The 14,926-nt window shown below is 51.4% G+C and overlaps 5 protein-coding genes across 5 annotated transcripts; 3 read left to right on the top strand and 2 right to left on the bottom strand.

The window, feature by feature from the left end:
- Window positions 1-1,158: 1,158 nt before the first annotated feature.
- On the top strand, window positions 1,159-2,840 carry BROUX77_002557 (uncharacterized protein; the record flags this gene model as incomplete). Its single annotated transcript, XM_073747110.1, has 2 exons — window positions 1,159-1,877; window positions 1,943-2,840. 2 exons carry the CDS (start codon window positions 1,159-1,161, stop codon window positions 2,838-2,840), a joined length of 1,617 nt encoding a protein of 538 aa, XP_073607639.1.
- Window positions 2,841-3,269: 429 nt separating this feature from the next.
- Window positions 3,270-5,054, bottom strand: BROUX77_002556 (uncharacterized protein; the record flags this gene model as incomplete). Its single annotated transcript, XM_073747109.1, has 3 exons — window positions 3,270-3,621; window positions 3,687-4,418; window positions 4,504-5,054. The coding sequence occupies 3 exons, from the start codon at window positions 5,052-5,054 to the stop codon at window positions 3,270-3,272; spliced, it is 1,635 nt and encodes a 544-aa protein (XP_073607638.1).
- A 456-nt stretch (window positions 5,055-5,510) lies between these two features.
- On the top strand, window positions 5,511-6,524 carry BROUX77_002555 (uncharacterized protein; the record flags this gene model as incomplete). The annotated part of the gene is made up of 2 exons (XM_073747108.1): window positions 5,511-5,684; window positions 5,760-6,524. The coding sequence occupies 2 exons, from the start codon at window positions 5,511-5,513 to the stop codon at window positions 6,522-6,524; spliced, it is 939 nt and encodes a 312-aa protein (XP_073607637.1).
- Window positions 6,525-7,216: 692 nt separating this feature from the next.
- BROUX77_002554 (uncharacterized protein) lies at window positions 7,217-10,727 on the bottom strand (the record flags this gene model as incomplete). The annotated part of the gene is made up of 3 exons (XM_073747107.1): window positions 7,217-9,021; window positions 9,097-9,985; window positions 10,167-10,727. The coding sequence occupies 3 exons, from the start codon at window positions 10,725-10,727 to the stop codon at window positions 7,217-7,219; spliced, it is 3,255 nt and encodes a 1,084-aa protein (XP_073607636.1).
- A 2,783-nt stretch (window positions 10,728-13,510) lies between these two features.
- BROUX77_002553 (uncharacterized protein) lies at window positions 13,511-14,833 on the top strand (the record flags this gene model as incomplete). The annotated part of the gene is made up of 1 exon (XM_073747106.1): window positions 13,511-14,833. The coding sequence occupies one exon, from the start codon at window positions 13,511-13,513 to the stop codon at window positions 14,831-14,833; it is 1,323 nt and encodes a 440-aa protein (XP_073607635.1).
- Between the last annotated feature and the right edge of the window lie 93 nt (window positions 14,834-14,926).

Here is a 14,926-nt window from a genome sequence, read left to right as displayed (position 1 = left end):
CAGGTTCGCTGGCCTGCGGATGTTGCGGCATTGCAAGTCTGGTCTGCGTGGAGGGGCCAGGGAATGCGGTCTGGAGGCTGCTGTGTACATACATACACAGATACATAGTTATATATGTACATGGTTAACTATCTACATGCAGAGACATGTACATATGTACAAGTCTGTAGACGCTAGTTGGCCAACTACACCTGCTAGTTAGTTAGCCAGACTCAGGGGCCTTTTCTCTATGTCGCATATAGCTATGCCTCAGTCCAGTCGAGCCAATCAGAGTGCGCGTCCCACGACTGCACTGCACGCTTTCTTTCTAGCCGTTCGTTGTTGTATTCTTCCGGGTATCTCTGGCTGTTTGTTTTCATTGCTCACCGCTCCGACCACCTCCTCCATTCCGCCAAAACCCCCCAGTCAGAACAGCTGGCAAGGATGCCGTCAGAATAAGACCGCTGCTGGCTAGCTTGTCACTCATTTGTTGTGGCGTCTTGGCCCGAGGCTCGTGAGCTGTGCCATGGCTATGACGGGAGGCACCAGCGGGTACTTGTGCGGTACATGATATGTTGGACTTTTCTGGGCCATTCTGCTGCTAGACTTCATGTAATCTGCAGGTACCCCCCGAGGTACCGCATCTTGTGCGTAAGTGACTTGTACTGTTACACGTCCACGGCAAAACTATAAAGAACAACTTGCTGTCTCTCGTCAATGTTTGTTCTGTTTCTTTCCTCTTCACCCACCCAACCACTTCTACTTCTCGCTCCGCAAACCACCTGTTTCTTTTATTTTGCCTAGGCATCATAAACATCTTCTTTATCTCTTCAACCCCATAAAACCTCTGAGTGCCTCCTGCTCCAGAGTCGTCTTCTCTCTTCTCTTCCAACCAATATCAACACCAAGTCGATCGAGACTCCTGAACTCGATCACCCGACCGCCACCACGTTCTCCAACCTTCTTAACTCGTAAGTCTTGTGCTCTACCCACAGCACGACATGCTCTCAAAGGTGTTCCTGTGCTAACCAGTTCTCAGGGTGCACCACCCGTTCGCCGGAGGCCGTTGCTCCTCTCCTGCTGGATCAGCGGACTCTCTCTTTACCAAATAAGAGACAGTCTTGACAAACTCACAAACCGTTCCGATCCAAACCTCTCCTTTCTTCTCTCTCTTTCGCAATGGCTCCCCACGCTGAGATGGACTCGGACTCCCCGAACGGCACCACCGTGCACCCCTCCTCCTCTTCGACCTCCCCCCAGGAGCTCTTCGAGGTTCTCTCCCCCAACGTCGTGTACTCGGACAATGAAATCCGCTCCAAGTACACTTACCGCACCACCTCGGTAACCAAGGACGCTTCGTCTGGCAAGTATGTCGCCAAACCCAAGGAAACTGTGTACGACTTCAAGGTCGATCGCAAGGTCCCCAAGGTCGGCGTTATGCTTGTCGGATGGGGTGGCAACAATGGAACTACTGTTACCGCTGGCATTCTCGCCAACAAGTACGGCCTCAAGTGGGACACCCGTGAGGGCCCCCGTGCTGCCAACTACTACGGCTCCGTCATGATGGGCTCCACCATCAAGCTTGGAACCGATGCCGAAACTATGCGGGATGTCAACATTCCTTTCCGTGACATCCTCCCCATGGCCCACCCTAATAACTTTGTACTTGGCGGCTGGGACATTAGTGGCATGAACATGGCTGAGGCCATGGATCGTGCTCAGGTCCTGGAGCCCACCCTCAAGGCCCTTGTTCGCAAAGAGATGGCTACCATGAAGCCTCTGCCCAGTATTTACTACCCCGACTTTATTGCTGCGAACCAGGAAGACCGTGCCGACAACGTGTTGGCCGGTTCCAAGGCCAGCTCTGAGCATGTCGAAAAGCTGCGCAAGGACATTCGGTAAGTAGCTATTTGCCCCTGTAATATTGCTTTCGAGTTTACCATGGCTAATACATTCGGTTTAGTGATTTCAAGGACACCCACAGCCTTGACAAGGTCATTGTCCTCTGGACTGCCAACACCGAGCGCTACGCTGAAATTGTCCCTGGCGTCAATGATACAGCCGACAACCTGCTCCAGGCAATTTCTGATGGCCACGACGAAGTGTCTCCTTCCACCGTGTTCGCTGTTGCTTGCATTCTTGAGGGCTCTCCCTTCATCAACGGTTCTCCCCAGAACACCTTTGTCCCCGGCGCAATTGAGCTGGCCGAGCGCCACAATGCCTTCATTGGTGGTGACGATTTCAAGTCTGGCCAGACCAAGATGAAGTCGGCCCTGGTTGACTTTATGATCAATGCTGGAATCAAGCTGACGTCGATTGCTTCGTACAACCATCTTGGCAACAATGATGGCAAGAATCTGAGTTCGCAGAAGCAGTTCCGCAGCAAGGAAATCAGCAAGTCCAATGTTGTTGATGACATGGTTGAGGCCAACAGCGTCCTCTACAAGCCCGGCGAGCACCCTGACCACACTGTTGTCATCAAGTACATGCCCGCTGTTGGCGACAACAAGCGCGCTCTGGACGAGTACTACGCCGAGATCTTCATGGGTGGTCACCAGACCATCTCCATGTTCAACGTCTGCGAGGACTCTCTGCTTGCCTCTCCCCTTATTATCGATCTAGTTCTGGTTGCAGAGATGATGACGCGTATCCAGTGGAAGACTGTCGATGCTGCCGAGTTCAAGCATTTCCACTCGGTTCTCAGCGTTCTGAGCTACATGCTCAAGGCCCCCCTGACCCCCTCGGGAACTCCCGTGGTCAACGCCCTGGCTAAGCAGCGCTCTGCTCTGACCAACATCTTCCGTGCTTGCGTTGGCCTGGAGCCCGAGTCTGAGATGACTCTGGAGCACAAGCTGTTCTAATGTGCAAGGGCGATAAGCTTAGCACACACCCTGCAGTAGTGACAACGATTCTCGATGGCTTTATCTACTCAATATTGTTACTTTCGTCGTCTCGGGCTTCGCTGGATATCATCTTTCACTAGTATAGTATTTGCTTTCCCCGAGGCTCCCTTTTGCCATGTTTTCCTTGGGCCTCTGGTCAATTAATATACTCTTATGCTCTTCCGGTTGTCGATATACATGGTGACTTTACCAATTGAATGATGTCTACTATAACCAGTTCATGAAATTTGCCACGTCTTATGTTCAATGATCACGCTCGTTACGAAGTTGAGGGTAGATGTAATTAGCACTTGTCTAATGGTCTCTGTTATCTGGTATTCTGATAATGCAGTGCGTATTATCTACACCTCATATACTAGTGTACAAAATGGTATGCATCCATATCAACTAACCCTCAATCGCTGGTGTTTCCTCGGCCTCGGCTTCAGCTTCCTGGCTAGCGAGGAAATCCGACACTCGTTTCCGCATAGTTTCAACAGTATAAAAAAGCTTTTGGCTTTCGGCAGCCGTGATATCGGCAGCGTCAGAATCGACCGTTGCATCCTCGAAGCCGCCAGTCTTGGACTCCCATGTCCCGTCGGCCGTCTTGTTCAAGCTAACAAGACCGTGGCCATCAACAGAAACCAAGATGTGAGTGTCCTTGGCTACAGTGATGCCTAATGGCTTGCCAGGTAGAGAGATGATGGATGGTGTGGATAGAGTATTGCCATCTAGGGTAAGTTCAAATATGGCGGGGATTCTGTGAAGTGGGCTGTTAGTAATACACTTTAGTTTTTTTGGGGAATAAAACAGAGAGAAACATACCCTTCGCAGACAACAAAGAACTGGCCGCCAACAGCCACCATGTTTGACACGGCAATTTTCTCCACGCCAAAGCGTTTCTTGGCAACGGCCAACAGGTCGGTCCGGCCCACCAGCTCGCTACGCTGCCAGTCCCAGACAAAGACCTCGGGATCACCACCAGCCGAGACCAGAATCTCTGGTCTACTCTCGTCAATAGTTAGGGTGCTTACAAAGTCCTTGTGCGCCAGGCAAAAGCCCTCAACGACATAGGCCTGCGGCGGCGCGCGGGACACGCGAATGTGCTCATCGCGGTCTGCCGTAATGATGAACTCATGCGTTGCCTGGCCCTCGCCAACGCCCCGGGCCACAAGCACATCCGCCAGCATGGACACATGGCCCAAGACCAGCGAATGCTCAAACATTGGTGCTTCCGGAGCATCGGAGCCAGCAACAGCTGCTGCAGCGGCAGCAGCGCGCCGCTGCTCTCGCTCCTCCTCTTGCTGTTTTTGCCGCTCGGCCATATGGCGCTTCTGCGCCTCAAGCGCGCGCAAGTTACCGGCGGAATGCACGGTTAGCGGCGTGGCGGCGGGAGTCTCGCGCTTGTGCTTGACGGCGAGCGTCAGCGTGGGGCCCTTGGCGACGGTGTCGCTGGGAATTAATGGCAGCGCGTATACGTCGCCAAACTTGTCGGCGACAATGATTGTGCGCCCCTCTTGCGCAAGAGTGATCCCACATGGGCGTTTGGGCATTGTCCTGTGGCAGAGCGTAAGTTTGAGTTCAATGATATGTTGAGTTCATCCGAACTGATCATGGTGCGCAATTCTTGTCAAACACGTACCGTTTGCTACTCCGAGTGAGCACGCCTTTGCCATCATGTTCAAATACCCAAACGGCTTTGTCATGCCCTGAGACCGCAATTACATGGCGTCCGTCCAATGTCACACTCAAAAGAGTAATGATTGCCCTATCGGCCTTGACTACAGCTTGGGACTTGTTCTTTTTGCTCTTCTTTTGTTCCTTTGAAGCTCCAGACTGAGGGATCTCGACAGCCTTGTCCTGGGTGTTCTCAGGCTCTCCCGTCGACTCGAGACCCTTGGCCTCGGGTTCCTCTGTTCTTTGGCGTTTGGTCGAGCGCTCAGAGTTTTCCTGGCCTGCTTGATTGTCCTCTGTGTTCTCAGACCCCTCCATATCGGCAGAAATGCGCTTCGGAGGAGCTGATTCTGGTTCAGCTGCCTTTAGCTGATCGGGATGGGTCCATTTTGATATAGACGGACCGCCCGATTCCCGAAAGGACACAATCTGACCGCCGCGGACGGCGAACACGATGCCGTTGGAACGGAAGCAAGAAAGATTGCTGTACGGCAGCTTCGAAGTTGTCTCTTCCGCCATTTGAAAGCAGTAAAATAACGATATGTGGTTGTGTTCCTATTCTATCACCTTCACATCGCTTCACTTCATCATGAGCGCCATGTAAAAAAAACTTGGCCGACGTCTGGATCAGTCAGCAGGACCCACACTTTAAAGCCACGCCGCTTTGTTTTACACGCCCCTTCCAAAGTCAAAAGTGGAGCCACTGGTTCCCAACCAAGTTTGTCTCCTAGCCCTAACAGCAAGCACACATTCTGTCATAATACTAATCAGCCGAGGATCAACCGCCCCTCTGCATCCACAAGAAACAAAAATACTGAATATCTGGGCAATTTCAGAAGAAGGCTTGGGACTTCTGCTGGCTTTTTCTCACAAGACTATCACCAACTCCAAAACTCCCTTTTTTCCCTCTCACTCCGTTTCCCTCTTCTTTTGCCCTTAAACATCCTACCTTCAGGTTTATTCAAATAAGAAGCAATGGGGGGCAAGACTGCTAACAAGGCCGGCTACTTCGACAAGCTCAAGGGCTTGCTCGAGGAGTACAAGTCCATCTTCATCGTCTCCGTCGACAATGTCTCGTCTCAGCAGATGCACGAGATCCGTGCCTCCCTCCGTGGTGAGGCCGTTGTCCTGATGGGTAAGAACACCATGGTAAGTTTTTTTTTCTGGAATCTCAACTCTCCCAAGCATGACCCCGCAGACCGCTGACACACGACGCTTGAATAGGTTCGCCGTGCTCTTCGTACCTTCATCAGCGACTCTCCCGAGTACGAGGCCCTGCTGCCCTTCGTCAAGGGTAACGTCGGTTTCGTCTTCACCAACTGCGACCTCAAGACCATCCGTGACAAGATTCTCGACAACCGTGTCGCTGCCCCTGCCCGTGCTGGTGCCGTCGCCCCCGTCGATGTGTGGGTTCCCGCTGGCAACACTGGTATGGAGCCCGGCAAGACCTCCTTCTTCCAGGCCCTCGGTGTCCCCACCAAGATCGCTCGTGGTACCATTGAGATTACCTCCGATCTCAAGCTGATTGAGGCCAACGCCAAGGTCGGTCCTTCCGAGGCCACCCTGCTGAACATGCTGAACATCTCTCCCTTCACCTACGGTCTGGGTGTTGTTCAGGTCTACGACCAGGGCAACGCTTTCCCCTCGTCGGTTCTGGACATCAGCGAGGAGCAGCTCCTCCAGTCTCTGTCTTCTGCCATTGCCACCATTGCCAGCATCTCTCTGGCTGTCTCCTACCCCACCCTGGCCTCCGTCACCCACTCGCTGGTCAACTCCTACAAGAACGTTCTGTCCGTTGCCCTCACCACCGAGTACAGCTGGGAGGCCATCGACGAGCTCAAGGACCGCATCGCCAACCCCGATGCCTACGCCTCTGCCGCTCCTGCTGCCGCTGCCGCTTCTGGCGCTGCCGAGGAGAAGGCTGAGGAGAAGGCCGAGGAGGCCGAGGAGGACTCTGACGAGGACATGGGCTTCGGTCTGTTCGACTAAATGTGCTAAACTAGTCAGTCACTCTTGTCGAACGGACGTTTCACGGACCTATGTTGCTCTTGCGTGGGTTTCTTACTCTCAGGCTCTGAAATACGGGCCTGCTGGGCTTGTTGACTTGTACTTGAAAACGAAGACTTTGGAACATGGACTGTACTCTCAACCTTGGGTGTTACAATCTTTCTTGACGACATTAATGGTAAGTTCTTCCCACTCTACTCTACGCCTTTGGCTACAACCGCAAACTTCACCCCCACACTCGAATGATTATACAACATATCATGAGCTTTTTAACCCTGAACTTCTTGATGAACTTTGATTTTTTATGACTCGAGCCCAAACCCAACCTTGTTGCACGACAGACAGCCCAACGAACATTACGTGCTAACATTGCTATTTGCAAAGATTCTAGTCCAACATGTTGATGTCCTTCAACTAAAAGTAATAAAAAAAAGATTGCAAAACTAAAAATTTCTTGTTTCTTGGACTTGGTGATACATGTTACATAAAATCTTGTTCTTCTTTTTCATGTAGACATCACATGTTGCTACTGCAGAAAGTGCCAGTGTGGTTTGGTGCCCTCTACATGTGCACTACTTGTTCCTCTAAATTCTTCGCAATTCTTTTTTTTCTACAAATAAACCTTGGAACACGCCGTGTGTCCTAAGCAATCCATCGACCAACAATACCCGCAATCAACTTGAGTTTTCGCCCTGATCCAACAGCATTTTTGTAACGAGTCCCTTCTCCACAAGCACCGCCTCTGCTGTTTTGATTGCAAGCTCCGGGAGCCCCGCCAATTTCGCGACCTTGAGCGCATGGCTATGGCGGTTGATTCCAGGGCGCAGCTTGTGCACGTAGACAAAGCTGCCGTCGTGGTCTTCCTCGACGTCTGTGCAATAGGCTTCAACCGGCGCAACGCGGCCGTCTCTAGTTTTGTCCACGTTGCTTCCGGCGTCTTCGGGAGACAAAAGACCGTCCCGGCGCGCTAAATCAGCCACGCTGTGGAAGTGTGTGGCAAACAGGGCGCGGGACTTGTTGACGGTTACGAGATGCTTAAGCGCGGCATAGGCAACGGCAGTGCCGTCCTCGGGCGTGGTGCCACGGCCAATCTCGTCCATGATGATAAAGGACCGTGGCGTGGCGTGGCGTAGAATCTGTGCTGTTTCGAGCATCTCAACCATGAAGGTGCTTTGGTCTTGGTACAGGTTATCAGCGGAACCAACCCGGCTAAATATGGCGTCGACCACACCCAACGTGGCGCTTTCTGCGGGGACAAAGCAGCCAACCTGGGCCATGATGGTTAGTAGAGCGTTTTGGCGTAGGAATGTACTTTTACCCCCCATGTTAGGCCCAGTTATGAGCCATAGAGAACCGTGTTCAGGTCCTCCCAGAGAACAGTCATTTCGGGTGAATGACCTGCCATGATCTTGCAGGCCGCCTTCAACAGTGGGATGGCGACCAGCGCGGATATCAATGATGGGCGAATTTATCAGGCGCGGCCGCACAAGGCCCTTGGATTCGGCCAAGACAGCAAAGGACGTGGCGATATCCAATTCATCAAGAACTTGGGCGTTATGTCGCAGCTTGACAAGATTCGATATAACTTTTTCGCGCAAAGATGTGAACACGCGTTGTTCCTCGGTACGGATGGATGTCCGGGCCTGGTCTATGCGGATGCCAAGTTGAGACCATTCAGGAAGATAAAATGAACGGGTAGTCCGACTTGCTCGTAAAACCCGTGTCTGTAGGGAATCATCCTGGGATAGAATAGAAGAGTTCTGCACATCCTTGCCTTTGATATGGCAGATGTGACCCAGGCCAGGCATAAACTTCAGTGTAAGCGAAGGAGCGTCATGTTTTTCACACAGAGTCGCACATAGTTTTTCCTTTTCCTCTTTTAGAGATTCCAATGCCACATGTAGCTTCTTGAGCGCCGCACTAGCCGATGGCTTCATGACCCAAACCTCGCTGTCCTCGCCGTAGACATCACGCAAGCTTGGTGATTGTTTGTCTTTTTTCTTGGAGTACGTGGCAACTGATTTTGGCATGGCTATCAAGTCTGCCTGTGTACCTTCAGTGTTGACAATTTCCTGAGCTAGTGCCATCATTTGGCCAGTCGCAGACTCCTCGAGCTGATGTTGATGCACTAGGGCCTCCTCGTCGATGGCACGGCGGATCTGTTTAGCTAGTTTGACAGGACCATCCAACGAGAGTCTATCGATCAAAGATGAAATAAAATCAGTTTCTGCAGCTGGATTTTCATCAATGGCCTGAGTAAGTCTCTCGGAGATTTCTATTGTCGTCTGAATAGTAGCTGCAAGACCTAGTAAATCATCGGCGTTACCGCGACCCAAGGCAAACTTTTGAACAAGACGCTGGGAGTCGCAGCTTCGCCTGAGGAGTACGATAATTGTATCTCGCAATTCAACGTCTGTACAGAAAGCCGACACCAGGTTTTGCCGGTTCTCAATGGTCACAATATCCGTGGATGGGGACGCTATACATGTGGAGGACAGAATGTAACTGTTAGTCAATCTGATATGACGTAAAAGCGTAGAGTAGTTATACTTACTGAGCCAGTGACTGAGAAGGCGGGTACCACTGCGTGTAACAGTCCTTCGAATGGCGTGTAGTAGACTACCCTTGTAAACACCGTCTCGCATGGTATTTTTGATCTCCAACGAACGTAGACTATTTTTGTCAATGGTCATGACATTACAGGTTCCTTGACGCTGTGGTGCCTGCAGTTTGATACTCAATCCTTGGAGACGATCCTCGATGTAGCTAAGAAGCAAGCTTCCAGCCTTGATTTCACTGTCTGTAAATGTCTTCGCCGAGGCCTTTGAGAGGGGATTCTCCAGAATAGAACCCCACGAATCGAGTGTCAGGAGATGGGTACGGTTAGCATAGCTGATTATGTTCCGATTTTCAGTAAGAACAGAATGAATGACATCTGGCATGTGAGATGTGCTAGTTTCCGCTGAAGAGTTTGTCAGGGGGGCGGGGGCTGAGGTCAAAGACGGATCCGGGGAAAGTGAAAGAGACTGATCAAGAACAATTTCCCGCGGGCTCACTCGCGATACAATAGATGGTAAGGATGCGAGGTCTGTAAGTTGGGTATAAAACTGTCCAGTTGAGAGGTCTAGCCACGCGAGACCCAGGGGAATCGATGGTCCATCCAAGGCCAAAGCTTTGGAATGTTTCCCAGTGAGTTGGAACTCCTCATTCGACAATGGAACATAGATACCCATAGCATAGTTGCTGGAGTATGGATCCATGAAAGTCTCATCAATCAGCGTTCCGGGAGTGACGATCCGAGCAACCTTTCGATCATGCATTATTCCGGTTTTCATCCTCTCAGTTTCAGACTTGGGAAACTCTTCAACAATAGCAACATGGCGATTAAGATCGTGAACTAAGATTTTAAGGTAACGTTCTAGTTGAAAGAAGGGGAACCCGGACTATAGTATAACGATGAGGGGTAAATTCCATGTTGATTAGTCTAGAGTTCACATTCACAAGTCTATTGAAGGTGGAGTTCAAACACTGTGTCGTTTTATGAATGGCCGCCGTGAAACCAATGATAAAAGATGCGCAGGCTTAAAGTAGAGACATAGACAAGGGCAATACAAGACGACGTACCATTGACACTGGCCCTGACACAGTCTTCTTTTGGGAAACCTTGAGGCTGAGAGCTGGGCCAAACTCATCAGCCTGGTGCAAGTAAAGCTCGTAGAAGCCGCCAACACGCGTTATAACCACGCAATTAGGAAGTCTCTTCATATTGAGGTGAGCCTGCATGATGACAGTTGGGTAGTTTGGAGTCTGACTATCGATGTTGGGGCCCGCACTAGAACCATGTCCTTCTTCTTGGGGGTTGGCACTGGCGGAGATGACCCCAGGCGAAGTCCGTGTTTCCATCTTTTGGTCTTCATCCAACTTATTTGCCAAAGGTGAGCTCAGACGTCCCTGTGGAAGGTCGCTCAGCTTGAATGTTATCTTTTCAGATGCCTTGGAGCGCTTCTGGGCAGGTCCAGCAGACTTCCCCTGAGCACTGCTGGGCACAAATGTCCGGATGGCGGATGCTGGATCTAACTGTGGCACACGTGACTCGATCCCGCTTGGTTGGAAACGCGGTGACAGGTGCAATTTGCCTTGACACTGCCGCCATATTGAACCAGACTTCCAAGCGGCGGTTATCATCATATAACAGAGTCTTTGTGTTACACCAACAGCGAGGGAGACGGGGCGAGACCAAAGGCGAAGCCAGTGACTATATGTAGAAATAACGCTTTGCAACGAATTCGCAGGTCATCCCAGACGGCAGGGGGTTTGGCGGCTTAAGCAGCACTGGGCAGGGTACTACTGTGTGTGAGTCTCTATGAAGCGGCTCGTAGCATCAGCCTCTCTGGCGGTGAATTGGGTGTGACTAGGGGCGCTTGGCAAACAGAGGCCAGATAATTCATGTAAATGACCACCTTTTTCCCGCGGGTAATTGAGGATGTTGTGACGCTTGGAGCAGGCGGACCCCTGCTTTGGAGAGCAACGAAGCGCGTGCTACAGGTGTTGAGGTTTGTGATGGGCGACCAGCGGGTTAGAAAAAAATCATCAGGGCGCAAAACTGGAGATGGTGCAGCTAGCAACCCTTTGGCAGCATGTTCCTTAGGGTTGAGACGGATAAGCTCTTGCATAAGCGGGCCCTGTTAAGCCCTGTTGCTTAATAGCATGCCCAATCCTAATGCCTGCCCGCCCTGCCTCCCCTGGTTTCATCAGACAGCAGACATGGCTGTGAAATGGCACCATGCAAACCAGGCTCCCAGCCCGATCGGTCGCCACATGAACTGACAAGTCTGACATCAGCCCTCATTTCTGGGCCAAGGACCACGTGGTAAGTGTGGAGGAATGTCCCATTGCAGGTTTTCTGCTGGACTCTCGAGTTGGATGTGAAAACCAAATCATACGGGCCGCGAAGGGAGAAGGCGAGTCTTTATAAGCGAGGAGGTCCACTGTCGGAGCCAAGCACGCGGGGCGGCTGCGTGCGATGCAAAGGCCAGGGTCTCGAGCGGGAGAGTAGGATAGATGTACAGGGAGATAAATAGAGAGGCATCGGTATGCAACGTGTAGCGGCAACGATGGAGTCATACGGGTCCAGAGATGGGACAACTGGGAGATCTGGCGCGGACTGCAAGTCTTGTATGACGCAAGACGCAAGACGCAAGATGCTATTATCTGTCAAATCAACTCGAGCCGTGTTTGGCAGCTTTCTTCTGCGCCGCATGGGTGCGGATGTGTTGGTGGTCAAAGAGAGACGGACGGGCTAGTTGGTTGGCTGGTGTGGTGTGTTAGTCAGCCGAGGTCCCCAAGAGGAAAGAGCCAAATCAAGTTGATAAAATCAAAACACCCAAAAGGATGTAACTACCCCAGTCCAACTGCCCAGCGACTTCGCACGGCCCTGGCGCCCCACTTATCATCGGTCGATTCCAACCACACCTCAGCCCATTTTGACGACGTCGTTGGCGATATCACCAGACCCGCGACATACAAGTACAGGCCACAGGTAAGCCTTTGGGGCTCGATTGGGGCTCGATTGGGGCTCGATTGGGACTCTACCGGAGCAATTCCACGTACACGGCCTTTATTAATTTTTTTTTTCCTTCTTCTGGAATACAGGCGTCCAGGACTTGTAGGCAGTGGCCTGGGACTTGTAATTTGCTTGCAGCCAACTATATATAGCCAACTTGTTATGTATGCATGTATGTACATATAACCTGTGTGTGTTGGCATATGTACACACAAGTAGTCAGTAGATACAGGTCGCCATCTATGTACCTACTACTTCGCCCGCCCGTCCCTGCGTCTGTGTATGCTCTGGCTACCCTCTTGCTACATATGCCCAGAATGACCAAAAAGGCCATATAAATCGACCTCTTAATGCTTCCTCTGCACATGGTGTCTCCTCTCCTTCTGCCTGATCCGTCGAGACGATCCTGTTTGCCTTGTGCTGTTCTCGCTTGTTTACCTGCACTTGTACAAATGACGATAACTGCAAGGCCGGTTCTTGACTCCCGTTTTCTTCCTCTTTTCTTGCCTTCCATCTCGTTCCTTTTTCTACTCCGCGTGGCCTTGTTTCCAAACACCCCATTTCCATCCGCCCAACACATGCTAGCTGCACCGAATCCCGGCTCATCGTGTTCATTGTCGACCTCTCATCTCGTGTTTTCGCCTCTATACAACACGCCATATTATCCCAATTCGCCGGGCCATGGTGGTGTGTAGTGGTAAGTCATGATTGTCTCTCTGCTAATTTTGCACAAGATTAGAAGTGTCTCCAAGTGGACTGAGGCAGTGGGCGGCCCCGGCACGAACAGGCGCATCATACAGATACAGATACACATGCAAAAGTAAAAGTAAACGCACACATACACACACGTACAGGCACTCCTACACATGTGTGGTACGGTACACTCTCCCATGTGTCGCTATATTTGGCTTCGTCTCACCTTTCTCGCCTATTCTTCTCGTCCCTTGCGTCTATAACTTGCCGATCTCACTTCTTTCTGCCTCTTCCACCCACCGATATCTCCAGCTGCCAAACCTCTGCTAACCTTTTCTCCAAAGTCATTCACCGGCGGTTCTACACTGCCACACCAGCACTCGTCATACAAATATCTCGACTTGCCCGGTCTGGTTAGACTTGCAATCATCTACTGCATTGACTCACACAACCACAACATCACCACCAACTTCGCCGTGGCACACAACAATCTCTGCCGCCATCACATCCTTCACACCCATCACACCCATCACACCTCCCACATTCCATCCGCCGTCTTCTCTCCGCACTTCATTACCAATTTCTAATCAGACTCGGAAACCCTGCTTCCAGCTTCTATCCCGCCTCATCCGCTGCTTGTTTCTCTATTTCCATCATCCAGGACTTCACGTCCTAACTGTCCTCCTGCCACTACTTGCTGCTACACTCGAAAATGCAGAGGCTCGACTTCCTTGTTCCAGTGACGCCACCCCCGGATATTCACGTCTTTGTCAACAAACCCACTGCTTCGACCAACGTTTTCCCGGGGCTAAACACTCCCAACATTGCTCCCATCTTGTCCAACATGCCGCAGGTATCGCCCACCCTAAAGCGCAAGGCCTCCACCGAACTCCGTGGTCCTCCTGATCACAACCCGCCATTCCCTGCTGGAATATCCTCTTCCACTATGCTGGAGAACCCCTTTGCTGCTTTTGCCGCTTTGGGCATGCTACCAAATATGCCCTCTATGAAAAATGACCACTCCCAGTCAAGCACTACGGCTTCCAGTGCTCAGTCAGCTGCTCCATCATTCACAACGACTAGTACTAGTACCACCACTACTACCACCGCACCCGACAAGGCAAAGCTCACCGCTATACCTACCCCATCAACTATAACGGCAAAAACTCACAAGCCCACATTCACCGCCACTACATCACCATTGCCCTCCCCTTCCTGTATCCCTGGCCCTTCTGTCAGCAACTCTGCAGCGGCCTCCGGGTCTATCCCAACACCTCTGCCACTACCAACTACACCAATGATGGGCGGATTTCCTCACGATGTTGACGCTGCGAAATATGCCACCGCAGTGTCACGCATTGCTACATATTATCAGCAACGTTGCCAGGCTATAGCCAATTTTCAACACCAAAAATGCCAGGCCTGGGCCACCGTGCAACGCCAAAAGTGTCAAGAGACAATGCAGGCAGCCATGCTTGTAGTGGCATGGTATGTACGGGATCGTATTAGACGTCGTCGCAAAAAGCAAAAGAGACGTTTTTACAATGGGCTCAAGGCCCTTGGCGCTCGAAGCCACAAGGGGTCTCCAAGCCCTGCTACCGACGCAGAAGCGCCCAGGGTTAACAAGAGTGATGCTATCCACCGCTGGATTCATGACATCCCCGAAGAAATGAACTTGCCTGATGTCAAGTTGAACCAAAGTGCTGCAGATGCTGAAGATGGGACTAGCTCCACTGATGACGACATCCCCATTGACCGCGATGGAAAGCTTTTGCAAATTGCCGACAACCTTATCAAAAGCCAGTACCGCAAGTTAAATGTCCCTCTACTAGGGCTTTTGACCTTTGACGAGAGCTCTGGCGAAAGCGATGATGGGGATGACAGCACAAGCCATCTGGGCCAAGATGAAGACGACGACGACGATGATGACGATGACGAAGATGAAGATGGGGAACTGGACGAGGATATTGATATTGAGCGTACATCCCCGCAATACACCACGGCCCAAATGCTCGCTGAGCACAACACGACATGATAAATGGTGGAATTTGCCCTTGTCTCGACCTTGATTTTCACCAACGACTATTTCACGACCCTACTTCCTCCATCCTTTCTGTTATCAGAGCTT

This window comes from Berkeleyomyces rouxiae, assembly GCF_048999995.1.
Source record: "Berkeleyomyces rouxiae strain 22BRR77 chromosome Unknown BrBRR77_ptg000002l, whole genome shotgun sequence".
Taxonomy (NCBI): domain Eukaryota; kingdom Fungi; phylum Ascomycota; class Sordariomycetes; order Microascales; family Ceratocystidaceae; genus Berkeleyomyces; species Berkeleyomyces rouxiae.
Note: the sequence above shows the minus strand (reverse complement) of the source record. Positions and strands in the feature narration are given on the sequence as shown.